Source organism: Vicugna pacos, chromosome 9 (genome assembly GCF_048564905.1).
Source record: "Vicugna pacos chromosome 9, VicPac4, whole genome shotgun sequence".
Classification (NCBI taxonomy): Eukaryota; Metazoa; Chordata; class Mammalia; order Artiodactyla; family Camelidae; genus Vicugna; species Vicugna pacos.
Genome location: NC_132995.1, coordinates 61,861,395 through 61,879,407, shown reverse-complemented (window position 1 = coordinate 61,879,407; position 18,013 = coordinate 61,861,395). Strand labels below are relative to the sequence as shown.

The window sequence follows — 18,013 nt, the reverse complement described above, 5'->3', positions numbered from 1 at the left end:
CACCACTCTTGGAGGCCCAATTCCTATTTAGTGGAAAGGAATTGTAGTAAGGAGGTTCAGAAGTACCCCGCCCCCCCCCCAGTGGATGCTGCAGCCTTGTCCCGGGGGCGGGGGCGGAGCCCAGAGCTGTCAGCGGCACCAGGAGCACGTGAGCAGGTGCAAGTGTGGGTGTCTGGGCGTCAGCAGTCAGGCTGCAGCCTACAGACGTCTTGAAGGCTTTCCTGGGCAGGCTATGTGCCCACGCGGTGGACGCTTCCCCTGATTTCTAATGGGACTCACAGGACCTGGCCACCAATTGACAAAGTTTGAATTATGGAACCACCCTCAGGTAAATTTAAGTGAGTGCTTACTAGTCACATCCCACTTGTCTTCGAGGGCCAGACGTGGGTGATTGTCCAGCTTTCCCACAATGTCCTCTCTGGAGGAAGGGGGCCTTTTCCCCATGCACACAAAGTCAGCATATGGGCCCAGGTGGGCCTGCATCATGGTGCTGGGGCCACCTGCATCGTGGTAGCTGTTTTCCCTGTGTCGCCTCATTTATTCATCATGAAACCTTTATGAGTTCAACACTTAAACTGCCAGGGGGTAAAAAGGGAAGGAAACAGGAATCTATAGATTAAAAGGGGGTTTAGGAGACATACTGACAAAATTGCAATGTATGGAACTTATTTGGATCCTGACTAAAGAAAACAATTGAGAAAATTTGGACAATCACTAGGTATTTGATGATAGTAAGAAATTATCATCACAGTTTTTTTCAGATATGCTCCTGACACTGTCACGGCCAGCTTCTAAGATGGCTCCTGGCATTCACACCATGGTATAGTCCTCTCCTAATCTGAATCCGGGCTGGCCCATGTGAACAGTAAAATATGGGAGAAGTGATGGCATGGGAGTCAAGGCTGGGTCATAAAAGGCACACAACTTCCACCTCAGAAATCTTGCTGCTCTCCCTTTCTTGGCGAAATGAGCCGCCATGTTGTGAGGATGCTCAAGCAGACCTGCAGCGAGGCCCACGGGGAAAGGAACCAACTTGCCAGCATCAACTTGCCAGACACGTGGGACCCACCTTGGGAGTAGACCCTCCAGCATAATCAAATCTCCAGCAACCTCTTGAGATTCCCCAAGCATGAACCACCCCCCAGGATGGTCCTGAATTCCTGACCATAGAAACCATGAGCGATAATAAAGAATTATCATTTAAAACCTTTGAGTTAGGGGGTAATTCATTACATGACAGTCAATAATTAATACTGGTATTGTGGTTATGTTTTTTTAAAAGCAGTCCTTATTGCTGAGAAAGGTGCATATAAAACAAGCACTCAGAGTTGCTCAGAGATGGCACCAAGAAACCAAAGTAAGTACCAACAGAAGGTGCGCTGGATTGCGTACAGTTATCAGCAAAATGCCCAAGATATGAAGCAGTAACATTCTAAAGCAAATCACAGGCTCAGCGGTACAGAGAATAAGCAGATGTGTCTATTAGCATTCTGAGTATTAGTTGATATTATTAGTTCTGTTCCTCCCTCTTAAGGGTAGAATTAATTTTCACCCTATTTGACATGTAAACAAAGAAGGTAAATGGGTAATAAGAATAAACCAAAATTTAAAAACTTTTTTAGAAATACAAATCCAAGTGTTTACAGATGAAATAATTTGATATCCCAAATTTCAAGATACTCAGGGTAGGGCGAGTAGGTGGGGGCATTAATGAAACAAGGCTGGCTGTAAATTGATCCTTATTAAAGCGAGATGATAGATGTATGAGCCTTCGTTTTCCTAGTCTCTCCACCGTTGTGTGTTTGAAATTTTTCATACTAAAAAGTAAAAAACAAAAAACTGACAAAGAAAACTTTGACACAGGTTATTATTAGTCCCATTTTACAAGTAAGGCAAACTGAGGCTCTGTTTAAGTAACTGCTAAGTTTAAGCTCACACAGCTAGTACAGCTACCATGATCTGTTGCTAAATCTGAAAGAAAAAAAAAATGTTCTTTCCGTCACGCTACTCTGCTTCCCCAATAGTAACAATACTGCAAAGTTGGAGTGTGCTGTGGCGTTTACACAGAGATTTACATACGCCATATCATCCGAGTGGCTGGGGCAAGAGGCAGCCTAAGCTTCCTTATTCCCATCATACCCAGCATAGTATCTAAGGGCAGAACTTCTCTAGAAAATGTACATTGGATTGTAAGAAACTGAACATGCAAATGGGCAGCGGACAGACGGTATGTGAAAATAGAACTCTGGCTCACACCCAGCCCAGGAAACCGGCCCCTTATCTACAGTGAGTAGCCCAGGAAGTCGGCCTGGTATAAACCAGACTTAAAGGAAGTCAGACAACTATTTCTAGTAACAGTCCAGAAAGCCAAACAATAATCCCTGTAACAATTGGCCCCGAATGGCCAGGACTTGATTAATAACTGAGAGCTCCCCGAATTTTTGTCCTGCTTCCAACTAGGGACCAACCAGAGAAAGCCAAGCAGGCCCCTAACCAATCATGCAGGATGTCCTGTTTCTAGTTAGCCACCTCCAGCTTCTCCAGGTCAGCATCGTCCAGTCAGGGCACACATGACACCTTCCCTTTTCTCCCACTAGAGACCTTTCTTACTCCTTTGCCTGTCTGAGTTTCTGCCAAGATGCCAGTGACACTGGCTGACTCCCTTGCTATAGAAAGCTCAGAATAGACAGCCCATGCCTGTTCTCACTAGGTTGGTCTTTGCTGATTTCTACAGTTGACTTGATTAAAAAAAAATAATTGGGGTAAATAAGTTCAGCTACTCAACATCTACCTTTGTTCCAGCGGATTTGTCTAGAGGGAGAGGAAGAAGCAAACCTCAGGTGGTGTTCATACCTTCCTTCTTAAAAATGACATCCTTGACAATGTTTAGCTTGCAAGCTAGTCCGGAGATAGACCCGGGGAAACTCCTGTGACACTAATCTCTAAACCTGAAACCAGGGTGGGTCTCACCACTTTCAGCGCAACTGCTCAGCAGTGAGTCTTAGTTCATCTTTTCTGGGTTCAGTCCAAAGGACAATTCACTATGCAAAGTGTTGCTACAGCAACGAGGTTAGAGCCTGAGAGCTAACCAGCGCTTCTCTCAAGTCGCCAGCCAGGCAAAGGTGGGTCCTGGACAGAACAGTGTGCCGGGGACACCCAACGCCCCAGCGTTAATCCAGCACTTTGCCCTGGAGGAGCACTTTAACTAAACACAAAAATTATTTCCAGGGAAAAGCCTTAAGTCAAACAAGGGGACACCATTAAGAAAAAAACTGAGAGTGAGGAAGGCTTGTTTTGTTTTTTGAAAGAAAAAAAAAAACCCCAAAATGTTCAAGGGGAGATTGTCAGGACGACAGTTCTCTCCCATGTCCAGGGACTGCCAGGAATAGCGGTCCAGTCCTCTGCCTCCAGCCTAGAATGCTGAGTGGTACCAGGACGTGGGTAGATGGGGTGACCAACTCAGTTTGGCATTAGCCGAAAAGTACATGCGAGTTTCTAAACATGCCAGGTGGTGTTGATTCTTCTTGAGCTGACGAGAGGAGACACTGGGACACGTCCCTGAAGCGAAATGTTACTAAGAGTTATCAGGCTCTGACCTAAGATGAGTGTTAGGATAAACTTTTAGGATTGGCTAAGAATTAATGTGAAAAAAACTTTCCAGTACACTCTCAGTACACTTATCCTCTCTGATGCAGTGTCACTGAAATCCCAGTCATGCCGCTGTCATCAAGTTAATATGTTTGTTGTCTTAGGAGTCCACAGATGCAGATTTGGGTCACCCAAACTGGGGATGCCACAGTGAATCTCCAGAGCCACGTGCAGTGTGCAAATGATGTGACTAGAACTCTATCCCTGTCGGGTGCCTGATTAATGAGAGGTCAGCAAAACAAACAAACAAACAAACAAACAACAACAAAAAAAAACTCCAGCAGTCCTTGAGTATACAAACCATAGTTTGAAACTGGTTACTGGGGGAGGTTGGATGGATGAGGAGTTTGTGATTAATAGATACACATTATTGTATGTAGAATAGATAAGCAACAGGGACCAAATGTATAGCACAGAGAACTGCTTTCAATTTCTTATACTGAGCTGTCATGGGAAAGAATCTGAAAAAACATATATGATGTATGTGTATAAGTGAATCACTTTGCTGTACACATGAAACTGACATTGTAAATTGACTATGCTTCGATAGAAAATAAGAACGTTTAATAGCCATAATTTGTACCCATGTATCTGTTATTTGTACATAAGGTGAGCTTAAGAGTTTGGACTTTGTAGAAGTTATGAGTACCTCTGCCTGTCTAAGAATAGGTAGCAAGAAGCCTGGGTTCTCCTATAAGGCAGAGCTGCGTTTAAATCCTGGCTCTTCTGCTTAGTAACTGTGTGATTGTGGACAAGTTACTTAACCTCTCTGTGCCTCAGCTTTTCCTTTTGCAAAATAGAGCAGATAATTATGGTGGTACCTCAGAGACTGTCAGGACCAAAAGAGATAATGCATGCAAAATGGTTAGCACACAGAAAGTGTTCAACACATAACAGCTATCCAGTGTCTCTTTTTGCCCCACTCCTACTATTTCTATTAAAATAAAACACCAGAGGAAATGATTAGGACTTAGCTCTAGAGAGAGAATCATTTCTTCTCTATCACTTGATGGATGGTTCCTAAAGATGACAAATGCTCTGATCTGCCCAGGAAAAGGAACAGGGTGTTCTGGGGCCACGGGTGAGGGTCCTAGAGCTTACACAGGTGAACGTGCCACATGGCATCAGGTAGCAAACCAGGCTGAGAGCCAGGAGCAGCCAGCTGGGTCTTCAAGCCCCAAGCGACCCTGACCCCAGCAAGGAGCTACACCACAGTTACTTATCTTTTATTTACACAAATACATTTACAGGTGAATTCAGCGGTTTAAGTCCCCCTTAAACTCAGTTTACTCCTTTCGTTCCCACCATCTTCCAGGCATCTGCTGTGAGCAGAGTTCCCTGCTTAGCTCCGCAATGGAGTAGAATTGAGTCACCCTCATGTGCATGTCCTGCCCGACTGGGGTCCTTTGTCAGTAAGTCAGTGAGGCATCCTTCAGACTCCATGACTCCTGTTTGGGAAGGAGGAACACAGGCAGCAGTAACAGTAGGACGTTGTTCTCAAGTCAGATGTCCAGAAAACTGAATTAGAAAAAAGGGACAAGGAAAAAAATAAAATTAGAGGAAGAGGGTAGTAGGGAAGGTATAATAGGAGGCAGCTGGCCAAATGCTTCCCACATCAGTGGAAGGAATCAAAGATGTGAGAGCCCTTGGCCCAGGTGGATAGGTCCTCAAGTGTGTGTTGACGCTGAATCCATAGGTCAATGGGACAGACAGTCATCATTCATGGACAGCTACTCAGAAGCTTGCTCAATGCTTGGGTCCAAGGAATCAGAGGGCTGGCAGACCACACAGGCTTTGAGGATCAAGAGGTAGGTTTCCTTGAACTTCCTTATTTTATAAGCATAGACGATAGGGTTCATCATGGAGTTGGCATGGGACAGCAGGATGCCCAAGTTCAGCACAACTTGTGGTACCTTGCCATTAAAGTAGGTGATACAGTTGATGATGGATAAAGGCAGCCAGGACAAAGCAAACAAGAAAAGAACCAGAAACAGAGATTTGGCCGTCTTGAACTCTCGTCCGTAAAATGCCCCTGTCTCTTTGGAGCTAGAGAAGTTCTGACTCAGTTTGTTCCGGATGATATAGAAGATGTCAAGATAGATGGCACACATGACAACCAAAGGGATGAAGATCCAAGTGAAGAAGCTGAAGTAGACCATGTAGTCCATCCTCATGACGGAACGGAACTGGCAAGGAAGGAAGGTGATATTTCTGTGGTACTCTGAGGTCAGTTTCATGTTCCAGCCAAACATGGGGGTCAACCCCACCAGGAAGGACACCAGCCAGCAAAGGCCCAGAGCCAACCATATTCTTCTTTGAGTGGTGACCCTCCTGTATCTGTTTGAGTGGAAGAGAGTCGGTGAGTTCACAGCAGGAATTGCTAAAGGGTGAAGAGGGGAGCTGGAGCTGCAGGGTGTTGCTATTCTGTGGGGATTGCAGCTAAACTTTACTGGATGTGAAGACAAGATGGAGTAGACAACGATTAGAGAAAAATCCAGCCAACGCTTAACGATCTACAGTGGACCAGCAGCAGTTGCCTCGAGTCAGGTGCTTGTATACCCCACCCACAGCTTCACTTCCAGCCCAAGAACTCTTCAGTTCCTGGGAGGTAAAAGTTATGGGAGTCTCCTGGGACTGCCCACCTGGGGAGGAATAGTCTCCTCGAAGCACGTTTGCCTGCTGTGCAGTTGGCTTTGACTGCTGTGCTCTGTCCATGAATTACACCCTGCCTCTCCCACACCCGCCTCCATCTGGGTCTGCCCCTGCTTCTCTGTTTGCACCACACTTGGTGTTTCAGTTAGAGCCCATGGGGTTGCAAAGGTTGTGTTGAAGGGTGTCTAGGACCTTGAAAGAAAGACTCAGCCAATGAAAGCCACCATTTCTCCTTAAACCATTCTTCCTGACAACATTCTACACAGACTGCAAGAAGGAAACAGATTGTGTTAAGTACTATGTACTTGTAGACTTTCTCTCAACAAGAATCTCACAACAAACCGGAGATATTTTTATGATAATTTCCATTTCATTGATGGTACTGGTGAAAATCATAGTTATAGCTCCCATTCACTGGGTATAGACTGTAAGCCAGGCATTTTTCTAAGAGCTTTCCATCACTTGATCTTAGGAGGAAGGCGCATTTATCATCCCCCATTTTATAGGTGAAAAAAGTGAAACAGACAAGTCACTTGTACAAACTCAAAGTGGTGGAGCTACAATTGGAAGGAGGTGAGTCTGAGCTCAGAGCATCTTAATCACGATGATGAGGAACTAAGACAGAGAAAGTTAAGTAACTTGCCCAAGGTCAGGCCTCAAGATCTGAGATTTGAACCCAGGCTTGTTTGTATCAAAAGTTGTCTGTAGCCCCCTCACCACGCTCTTTCCCCACAAGAAGAGAGGAGAACGTGAGGCCAATTCAGTTCAGGACATCTGGGGAATTCGATGTCTTCATTTGGTATTCTGTTCTGTTCATATGGTCACATGAAAGGTTGTTACTACTTTCTGCAGTGGAGAACCTTTTTGGTCCCCTTCTCAACATAGAAGAGGAAGCAAAGCTTAAAAAAAAACTTTAAAATAACCTATATTGGCAAAGAGCAAAACCATCCGTTTTTATCGCCTCTTTTCTCTCTGCTTATCTTATCTAGTATGTTTCTATCATTTCTAAAAGTCAAGAACATTTTTCACTAATTGAATGTACATCAAGCTTTTATTGTCTTTAGCCTACCCTCTCCTCTCCCCTGGCAACTGAGCACACACTCCCCTAGTCAGTGGGGAGGGATCGGAGTGTTCTTCTGTTTCTAGTTCCCGAGTCTCAGCTCATCATTGCCAAACCCCTCACACACCAAACGGTGCAAAGAACCTCTTTCAAGCTCAGAGGCCAGTTTGGATTTGTTTCCACTCAAAAAGCCTGCGATCTAAATGTTGTAGCCCCATTTCCCAGGCACCTCTATCACAGCCCCACATCCCCCACTCTTCAAGCAATTTACCTGACCGTGAGCTTGACCCGCAGGTATCGGTCCACTGCAATGGCCAGTAAGGACATGATGGAGGCATGGGTGAAGATCAACAGCAGGCAGGTCATGAGAAGGCAGCTGTAAAAGTGAACTGTGATGCCCAGACTGATGACAACGGCCAAAGGCATGACCAGCACCCCCACAGCAATGTCCGCCAGGGCGAGGGAGACAATGAAATAGAAGGTGGTGGTCTGCAGGCTGGGGTTCAGTTTGACCACCCAGATGACCAGCACGTTGCCCACTATGGCACAGAGCCCGATGAGAATCTCCACGGTGATGTAGGTAATGTTGGCCAATGACATGGTTGTGCTGTTGACCGGCATCTTGCTTTCCAAGAAGAGCCTCCCAGTCAACAGGGGTGCCGAAAGTATCTGTGTGAACCAGTGAGCCTAGCTCTTGCCAGACATCTTGCCAGAGGTCCAGGTGCAGCAGCCACAGTCCAGAACTCACGACTTGACCATTCCTGCTCTTCTCCAGTAGGACTCCCTGTTCTTAGAGAGAGCCCATCACAGGGCCACCTCTTCCAGCCTCAGTGCGGGGCCCCAGGAGCCGGAGGACGGTTCTATGTGGGCTGAATCTGAAAGCACTGCCGCTGTTAGTTCCCCTGCGCCTGGAGGTCTACTGAAGCTCCATCGAGATAAGCAACCCTCTTCAGTGGTGTTTCAGGAAGTGAGATGGGCCAAGAGGAAGCACAGAGCCAAGGACACTCAGCAAGGAGATGGGAAGAGCAGAAGAGGGGGCGGTGTGCGTGGCATGGAGAAGGCTCAGCATTCACTGACTCAGAGGCCAGATAAGAATGCAGCACTGGGTGGGAGAGGAGCTGGGAGCACCGACAACGTCATGTTCTGGCTTTCTGCTAGCTTAGCAGAAAGATCCCGTGATAAGGATGCAAACAGAACACGCAGAGGAACAAATAATAGACTGAGAGGGCTGGCTCCTAACCTTGGCCAGAATTTACTCTTTCTGAGTGCATGCTCTAGACGGACTGTGTTCCCCCAAAAGTCATAGGTTGAAATCTGACCCTCAGAGTCATGGTATTTGGAGTGGGGGCTTGGGGAAGTTATTAGGGCATGAGGGTGGAGCCCTCGGTAATGGGATTAGTGTCCTTATTAAGAGAGGACCCCCCCCCACACCAAAGCACCATCGCTCCTTACACCATCTAAGTACCAGGAAGCACGCTCTCACCAGACACGGGTTCTCCCGGTGCCTTGACCTTGGACTTCTCCGCCTCCAGAAGAATGAGAAATACATTCTTCCTGTTCCTAAGCCACCTAGTCTTTGGTATTTCATTACATCAGCCCAGATGGAGTCAGACAGTGCGTAACAGCAGGGACTGGGAATTCGGCCACCTGAGCTGACTCTCCACTGGGCACAGCTGGAACCCAGCCTTTGCATCAAAGATCTTTTGCCAAAAGGACAAACTAAGATTCCCTGTTCAGATGAGCAAAACTTCAGCACCTCCCATAAGCCTCACATCTGCTGACCCTCCATCTCCCCTTATTAGCCCACACACCCACCATGCCCTCAGGCTGGCAACCAGCTTGTGTCAAACCTATCTGAGGGACCATGGGGCAGCGCGATGACCAGCCACGCAGGAGGGAGGGAAAGAGGAACACATGTGCATAATCACATCGCATCTCTCCTGCCCGCCTGCCCCAAGCCCGACCCAGCCCTGCAGGAACAGCTGTCTGTCTAGGAATCAGACCTTCTCCCTGAAGTTGCTCACCTGGTCTTAACTGCTGGGAATCAGACACTTGAATTTGGGGTCCACCCGGTTCAGGTGCTTCCCAGTGCTGCCCCAAAGGGTTATTGGACAGACAGCAGAAGAAACAGTTGGACCTAAGCTCACCCAGTGGACTGAACGGTTTATAATATTTACCTTAAGCACCAACCTCTGTACAGCCAGAAATACAATGATCACAGGAGTGCTGTTCTGGTCTTTACCAACAAACACTTCTCATGGGGGCGCTGGTGAGACGCCTCAGCGCGGGGCCTGCCGGGTCTGCTTCAGTTGCCCTCCTTCTGCATCACCCAGCCACCCCCTCTCCCGCATCCCCAGTCTGTCCGAGTCTGTCTGGCGTGGCTCACTCATCCCTGCTAGCCCTGCCACGTATCCCTGAGCCATCTCCCCAGACATTAAGGGACAGCCTTCTCCAGCTGCATTTCTGTCACTCCAGCATTTTCCAGTGTTAGCTGGGCCCACATCCCTGTGCCTTAGAAACATGAAAACTCCCCCAGCCTCCAACGCAGCCTCTCACATATGTCTCTACGTGACTGCCACCTTTATCTCTGCTTCAGAGAAGGAAGTCATGGAGAGCAAGATTTCTAGAAGGCTGCGTGCTATCGAAAAAAGTCCTTCTCACTCTTGGTGACTCACTGTAAAAAATGTACCCCAGCCACCCCCTCCCCGACCTTCAGCCACCCAGCAGCACCAAATAACCTCATGTGAGAGAAAGACCCTCATGTGGGGATGGGGCGTGTTGCCTGGTTGTGGCGATGGTACAGCTGAGGAGCGTTTCTCCTGGAGGGACTGGTAGCCCCAGTCTGCCTCTCAGGCCAGCCTGGGGTGGCCGAGGACAGAGGGACTGGGCCATGGCAGACTTGAGCATAGACATCTGCTTCATGTTCGGGAGCTGGTCAGACAGTGGACAACTCCTGCATGTGGACAGATAAAGATCATGGCCCTTGTGTGGTTGTGGGCCAGAAGCTGGGGGGAGGCAGAAGGTCATGGAGACCAGGAAAAGTGCCTGAACCATGGATCCACCCCACGGGAGGTGCGCCCATCTGTTAGGGGTGCATGTGACAGCTGGAGCTGGAAACCGGACCGTGTGTGTGTTCAGATTCCAGGCGAGTCCTGGTGGAACCACCGTCTCAGTTGAGCTAGAGAAACTGAGGAGAGGGGTTTTTGCCCAAACATCGGTCACAAGGGCAGCATGATGGGGGCAGGACAGGCTGTGAGAGAATGACCCACAGGAGAAAGGAGAGCCTGGGGACACAGTTGAGGCCACCGACCCGGCTACCTTTCCCCACCTGGGAACTGTTTCCAAATCCTCTGCACAAACTTGGGGAGTTTTCTCTCCGTGAACAAGAGAAGCCCTTCCTTTGTGTTTTCTGTGCAGACAGAACCCATCGCCACTCGGGGGGGCTGAACTGAGGGGTGAAGGGAAAGGCTTTCACAGTCACTTAACATCCTGGCCCAGGACGGGGCCCTGAGTGATCTTCTCCCTCCAGATTGAACACCTAAGGGCCGCTGGGGAAAGAGGACAAAGAGGCCAGGACGGATGGTCACCTTTCCCCATTGCCCCCAGCACAGCCCACGGCCACTCTTAGTCGTGTAACTTCCTTCCTCATTTCTGAGCCTCCTAACCAGGCTCCGGACGCGAATCCCCCCAAGGCCTCCGTGTTGCCCCAGGATCAAGTCCAGACTGCTCAGGATGGCATTTGAGACCCTCCGCAATGGGCTCTCCCAGCCCCTGCAGCCTCCGATCGCCTGTTTCCATGGGAAATCATCAGTGCCACCAAGCTGTGCACCCCCCCCCCCCAGGCACAGAGCATGCTCTTTCACTTCCTCTTCCATGTGCACACACTCTTTTCCGGATAGGAAGTCCCTTCTCCCTCGCATCCACCCAGAAAAGAAGCACTTTTCCTTCCAGATTCTTCTCAAACAGAACCATGAAGGAAGCTCAGCAGACACCACCCCCACCCCATGCTGTGTTTATCCAAACCCTCCTCTGTCGTCCTGTGAGCTCCTGGAGGGCAGGGACCTCCACTTTTCATTTCTGCATGTCTAGCCCCGACCACAAAGCCTGGCAGTGGGTAGGGCCTCCATATACTGATAAATGAATGAACAGGAAGACACCTGAGTTAACCAGGGGACATAAACTCAGCACTGGGGACAGAATGCCAGGAAATCAGCTAGGACCTGCCAAGCACCCTCCATTATGTTGAGCATCTTATATACCTGCTCTCATTCAGTGCTTTCTGATGAAATAAATACCATCATTACTGCTGAGTAAACCGAGGCTCAGAAGGGTTAAGTAACTTGCCCCTGGGTTGCAGAGCGAGGAATTGGCAGATCTGGCATTAGAAGCCACACTTCTGGCTTCAGGAAATGAATAAGCATGTAAACAAACTTTCATAAATGTAAGAAGTCCCTGGATTTGGAGTCACTGTATTATCAACTGGAGATTCTAAATTCATGTCTGGAAAAGAGAGTGGCAACCAAGATTATGGGAACAAAGCACACGTACAGCGTAGGTCTAGCCCCAACTCTGAGTTAGGAAGAGATGGAGCAATCAGAGACACTTGTGCGAGCAGGCTGCTAGAGGGGCTGGGGCCCCAAGGCGGAGCTCTGAGCCAGAAAGAAAACTTTTTGTTGGACCAAGGTGCCACAAAAACATTTTTTAAGAATAAATCTTAAGTGGCTCAGTGGATTTTCCCAGCTAAAAGAAAGGCCATGTCTGTTTCACTTCTACTAAAAGAACCTGAAATCCCTGGAGGAGGAGAGGGTCTGGAAGGAACCATGAGCCTGAATCAGGGGAAAAGCAACTGGAGTCCTCGCGGAAGGGCTTCTTGTGTCCCGGACCCTGGCCTGGAGCCACCTTGGGCTGATACAACTGAACCCAACTCAACCACAAGGCTGCCACTTTGCCCTTGGGGGTTCTGTTGAAAATCCTGAGCATCTGGCCAGAGATGGTTCATCTGACCCTTTACAGCTTCTCAGAAAAGCCTGGGAAAGCCCTTCAACCAGCCGGCAATGACAGCGAGATGCAGCACTAGCAGGGGCCCAGGGAAAGGACTCTGGAGCCCCAGAACTGGTGCAGGTGACCGCTGAGACAGGATGTCAGGCAGGCGGAAGGTGGCGGCTTCTGCTGGGGGTTGGCTCTCACCGACTCAACTGCTGCCTGCAGAGTTGCACAAAATCACTTTACTTACTTCCTCTTGGCTCCATGGCCACTTCCCCAAAGCCTTATATTTTTACAGAGCTTGATGCTTGCCAACCAGCAGCAGAGGCTTAGAAAGAACAAGTGCTCAGAGCCCAGGTGGCTGCTCTTAACTCCCCGCGTCAAGCCATAGGGAGGAGGCTGGGCTGATCTGGAGCCGAGTCCCCAGGGGGGTTCCTACCAGGGCTTCAGCTGTGACCAAGCAGCCAGGGACTCCCCAGGCCTGTAGTTACAGTCTGAGTTCAGGAGCCTTTCTTAGAGCCAGTGCGAGCGGGGAGGAGAGAGGTCAAGGTTCCTTCACTCTAAGCAACAGGAAATCCTGCCCAGCCAAGGGGAACTGCTCCTGGCGCCCACGCCCCATCCACCAGACCCTCCACCCACACTGAGGATGTCAGAAGGCCTCTGGGCCCTAGAGGAGAATCCAGAGAAGGGTTCAGCTAACTATATTTGTTCCAGGTTCTAGGCACTTAGGAAAAGTGGTGTTCAAACTGCACGAGTCTCGCGAGGGCGGGGCGGCGGTGGGGGCGGTAACTAGAGGCTTTTATTCGTGTCCCTGTCTGGGCGCTATGTGCAGCAGTGACCACCAGGTGGCAGCACATCCCCGCTGCCACCCAGGACTGGGACAAGAGAATTTAGCGCCACCTCCAAGCATCGCTTAGCCACCCCTCTCAGGTCATGCAAAACATAAAAAAAGTGAGGATTGAGGGCAAAGGAGACACGGAAAGATTGCCATCCGCCTGAATTCAGTCCAATCCCGCAGAATATTCCTCGGCAGTACCAAATTCCATGATCTTGACTCAGGAAGGCTGAGAAGCAGTTTCTCCTTTTAAACCCGTGAGTGTTCCAAGAAAAACATTTCTTGTTCTTCATAGTGTGCAAAGCTCCACACATGCCCCACCTCACTAAATTAACACAACAGCCCCCCAGGGCAGGTGTCATTCATCTCATCTCACAGGGGAGGACAGAGACCACCAGGGGAGGTCCCACTGGGATGTTTCTCTCCCTACCATACCTGTGTCACCAGTCCCTGCCCATCTCTGACCTATCCTCTCCCTTCTACGGGCGCCGCCGGGCCCCCGGTCCATTTTCCCAGCCTCTGCTGGAGAGCTTCCTGTCTCTTGTAGCCTGTGATTTCTCAAAATGCCTTGGGTCTCTTCACAACCCAGCCTCCTCTTCACCACAGCCCCAGGCTTCTAATCGCCTGCGCCAGGTGTCTCCCCAGTCCCCACAGTAGCCAACTGTATGTCCTGCTGTCTCCCCAACCCCCAGGCCTTTACCTAAACACCAGATGTGGGAACAAACTCTGCACAGAGCAACTGCTGAGCCTAGATGCTCCCAGCAGGGCCATGCCCCAGCCCCCGTCTTCTTACCTTCTACCTAACAAATGTTGTGACACTCCTGGAGGAACTGGGCGCTCATCTCCCCTGTTTTCCATGACATATGTGTCTTCCCCTCCTGCGCCACAAGCCTGTCTTTTTTTGTTGTTGTTGTTTTTAATTTATACACTTTGGGTTTTTTTAATCTTTTTTTTTTGGTGGGAGAAGGTAATTAGGTTTTTTACTTTAATTTACTTATTTTAACAGAGGACCTGGGGATTGAACCCAGGACCTCGTGCATGCGAGGAACGCACTCTACCATTGAGCTACACCCTCCCCCCAGAGCCTGTCATATTTACGACTACGGGAACTGCCGAGGTCAATAGACCAACCAACCAGGGCCAGGCCTCCTGCCAGGGGTGTGACACACATCATTCACAGTTCTGTAGCAACTCTGCAGGTGAGTATCCTTAGATCTGTTTCACAGATGAGGAAACTGAGGCTTGGTGACAACTGAGTGACCTGCTCTGGCAACACAGCCCATTTAGTCAGTCTTGGCTTCAAAGCCCTGGCTCTTCCCAGCGAACCACAGGAAAAGAGTTCCACATCAATTATGCCAAAACCCAAGCTGTCATTTGGGGCAAAAATTCTTCAGCGTCCCAGTGGGTGAAACTTGTTTCGTAGGCCAGGCCAGCTCCTGGGGGCAGGGTGTCATTGTGTCAGTGGTCTGCACTCCAGCTCTGGGCACAGCTAAGATCAGAAGGCGGTCATCCTGGGCTGGTGGAGGGCTGCCGGCCACCTCTCGCCTACATGCTACTCCTGCAGAAGGCGGTGATTAGACGGTTGCCTTCTGGAAACACAGGACTTCAGTTCCCCCCCAAAACGTGTCCCCAGACTGCCTTATTCTCTCTGCTTTTTATCAAGGTAAATACAGAAAGCTGTCATAGGAAGGATGTATGGCAGTTTGTCAGGACTAAAGATACTATCTGTTGCTGCGTTCCCTATAGAAGGTTTCTCAGGATATGTGTCTTTGAGGAGTTCAGTGCTAGAAAAGAGGTTGCTTTTCTTAAGAAATCAGTTTGCTTTGTTTAACGGCTTGGTTAGAGAGCTTTGTATAATTTGGTTTTGCGTGGGCAGTCAGGAGACTGGGCGCCGGGGCTCTGTCTCAGTCACCACGCTCTGCTTAGGTATCCCACGGCATCTCTACACCCACGGCATCCCTTGACACCTGGTGTGTCGCGATCCCATCGTGCCCAGTTCTTTCAATGTGAGTGGTTCCCATCCTTTTTGGAAGTAGGCAAGGTGTAAATAATAGATCCACAGAACTGACATTAGAAGGCCTGTTTGCGTTCATTTCGAGGGCAGGTCTGCCGGTTGAGATTATTCCGGGCTGTTACATGAACACTCTTGCTGGCTCCAGCATGACTTTGGGGTGAGGATTTTTTCCTCCACAAGTGCTCCACAGTCATATTTTAGAAGATCAGTTTGGGCAAAAGGAAAAAAAAATGTTGACTACAAATGCTCTCTGGAGTTAAGTGAGCCGTTTGAGAAAAGTTTTCAATACTGTACTTGAAGCCTCCGTATCCAGCAGATCTAGTAAACACTCCCTTAGGAATGATGCTGCGTAGGGCATCATATAATGATTCCCCAGGTAGAACTTATTTTTATTTATGCACATCCCACCCACTTCCAGAAAGGACTGAAGTTACTACCAGGCTGAGTTAATAGCTTCCTCCTCACTACGCCCACATCAGCTCACACATTCCTCTGTTTGAGCGCTGGTTACACTACTTTGTAGTTATTCATTTATGTGACTGCTCCTCTCACTAGCTAGCAAACCCCCAGCATCTGGTAAACTCCTTAAGAAATTATACCTTTTTCATCTTTATATCTCTGCCCCATTGCCCTTCTCCCCAGAGTGTGAAATAGTACCTGGCACACAGGAGACCTGCAATAAATTCTCACTGAACGTGTGATGTGTTGTTCTCAAGTCTCTCTGCTCCTCACCTTGCAGGAATGCTGACCATAGCTCTCTACATCCAGTGAAGAATCAGGAAGGATATAGGGAGGCCCCTTCCTCAACAGAAATAGCTTTTGCATCTAACTTCAATCGCAAACCAGTACAGATAGGAAACAGCACGTGACCAGCTTGGGTATAGTCAAAGGGACCCTCAGCGAAAATGTCTGATATTTACATTACAGTTTGTGGTTTCAGCATTTTTGCATACAACAGCCTGTTTCAGTCTCATCTCAGATATATCTGAAATGGTGCCCTCTACACACACACGTACACTCATACACTCACGCACCCTCACACACGCACGCTCATACGCACTCTCCATCATCTCCCTCGGTTTATTTCCTATGTACTCCTTTCACACCCAGAGCTAGTTTATTCCATTCCTCACTTGTCACTGCTCTGTCTGCAGGATCCCGAACCTCCTCTGGCCCTAGCTGGCCCGTTTAGTCTGACACATGATGTAATGAGGCTCTCACAGCCAAGTGACTTGCCCCAGATCCCTGTGTTTGGTACAGGGTTTCCAGGACGTGAGGATTGTGGTGGGAGGAGGTACCAGAGGAATCTGATGCTCAGAGTGTCTAGTTCAAGGTCAAACCTGGAGCAAGCAGCTGCAGTTCTTCACCAGCAGAAATGTTGGGAATCCACAAGGTTGAGAATCTACAAGAATGCGCTCCCGGGTTCCTGCGTTTCAACAGGGCTGATGCAGTCTCTCGCAGGAGGGGCTCTATCTGGGTACTGCTTCTCTAGCTTCTTTGTCACTCTGGTCCCCATCTCTCTGAATCCCCAGCCAAACAGCCTGCGACCCTCCATCCAAGCCTGTGGCTCATCTTTCCTTCTTTCACGACTTCACTTGATCCTGGACCAGTCTGCCCATCAATCCAGCTGATGGGTCTGATGATGGGTGGGAATGAGTTACACTGCCCCGCATCAGCAGTGCCTCTGTACACCTAGAGCACCGCGGACGTGCCTGATGGACACTCCGCTGCTGTGAGGTGCTCCAGAGCATGCACCCCGAGCCTCTCCATCCAGGGGCCAGGCCTATCCCACTCCGCTCTCACCGATGTGCTCCAGGGGAGAAATCACGGCCAGGTCCAGCCCTGGGCTGCAAACACACCCACCTTTCTGGTTTTAAACTGTTTCTAAAGAGATGACGGTGGACAAATTGTTCTTTCTGTGTCTTCATTTCCCCTTTGGTAAATGACAAAGATACCTGACCAAGGGCTGAGTGAAGCAACATGGGCACAGCTGGCACAGAGCCGGGTCCACAGCCTCCCTCATCACCCCTGTGCCAGTGTGTGTAGGCAGTGTGTGTGTGTTCCACTTAAGAGCTGCTTGATAAATACTGAATTAAAGGAAAATCATTCCACACTTACCAGCCTCTCCACACCATAAGATACAGGCTTGTTGGGAACCCACAAGGATGCACGCCTCAGATCCTAGGTCCCTTCGCCACTGACTCTCCCTGTCTCTCACCGAGCAGCTGCTCTCCTGTCCAGGGCTCAGCCCCCGCCCCCTGCAGTGCGCCTGGCTTCGGAAACAGGAAGTGTCCAAAGGCAGGAACATCTTCCTCCCCCTTCTCCATTCCTGCCAGAAAGCACCTTGCTTACCCCATTCTGAGTGGTTTGTCAGCACTGGGGATGGCGCCCATCCCCCACCCCACCACACCCCCCAGAGAAGCATAAGTGGGCGCACTCATGGGTTCCCCGACATGCCACCCGTGACTCCTCTGTGAGCCTGGGGAAAAGCAGCCTCAGATCTGAACATGCTCAGTTGGAGATGTGCATCCTGCCAGGTCACCAGCCCCTAAGAGCCACTCAACTTGCCACTGGTGACGCTTTCCCAGCACCGGTCTCAAGAGTCAGATGATCCCAAGCGATAATCATAGTTTTCATTTCTCATGTGTCACTCATTCTGGAGGGCCTGACACACCACTCGACACTATTCACCACTACGAAGGGGTCTCTCCTGCACAGGGTGGGAGGGTTGCTGGATATGACAGCCAACCCCTGCCAAAGTAGCTGCGTGGCAAACGTGGGGGCACACGAGGCCCATTGCTTAACTTGAATTACATTTATT

The 18,013-nt window shown here is 49.4% G+C and overlaps 2 protein-coding genes across 7 annotated transcripts in view; both read right to left on the bottom strand.

The window, feature by feature from the left end:
• Window positions 1-18,013, bottom strand: part of LOC102525912 (transmembrane domain-containing protein TMIGD3) — a 61,041-nt gene that overhangs the window by 6,774 nt on the left and 36,254 nt on the right. The gene's annotated exons all lie outside the window — the stretch shown is intronic.
• Window positions 4,854-8,885, bottom strand: ADORA3 (adenosine A3 receptor). Of its 2 annotated transcripts, none has more exons than XM_006217820.4 (2): window positions 7,632-8,885; window positions 4,854-5,985 (listed from the first exon to the last, which is right to left on the bottom strand). In XM_006217820.4, the coding sequence occupies exons 1-2, from the start codon at window positions 7,979-7,981 to the stop codon at window positions 5,379-5,381; spliced, it is 957 nt and encodes a 318-aa protein (XP_006217882.1). In that variant the 5' UTR covers window positions 7,982-8,885; the 3' UTR covers window positions 4,854-5,378. The 2 variants fall into 2 exon arrangements, with proteins under 2 accessions (XP_006217882.1, XP_031536163.1); XM_031680303.2 differs by having other exon boundaries at window positions 4,854-5,166.

What these genes read in the sequence shown, in the direction of transcription:
- ADORA3 (XM_006217820.4), bottom strand. Translation starts at nt 7,981, where the DNA reads ATGCCGGTCAACAGCACAACCATGTCATTGGCCAACATTACCTACATC. An exon ending in CGGGTCAAGCTCACGGTCAG is followed by an intron (nt 5,986 to 7,631) that starts GTAAATTGCTTG and finishes CCACTCAAACAG; the next exon opens with ATACAGGAGGGTCACCACTC.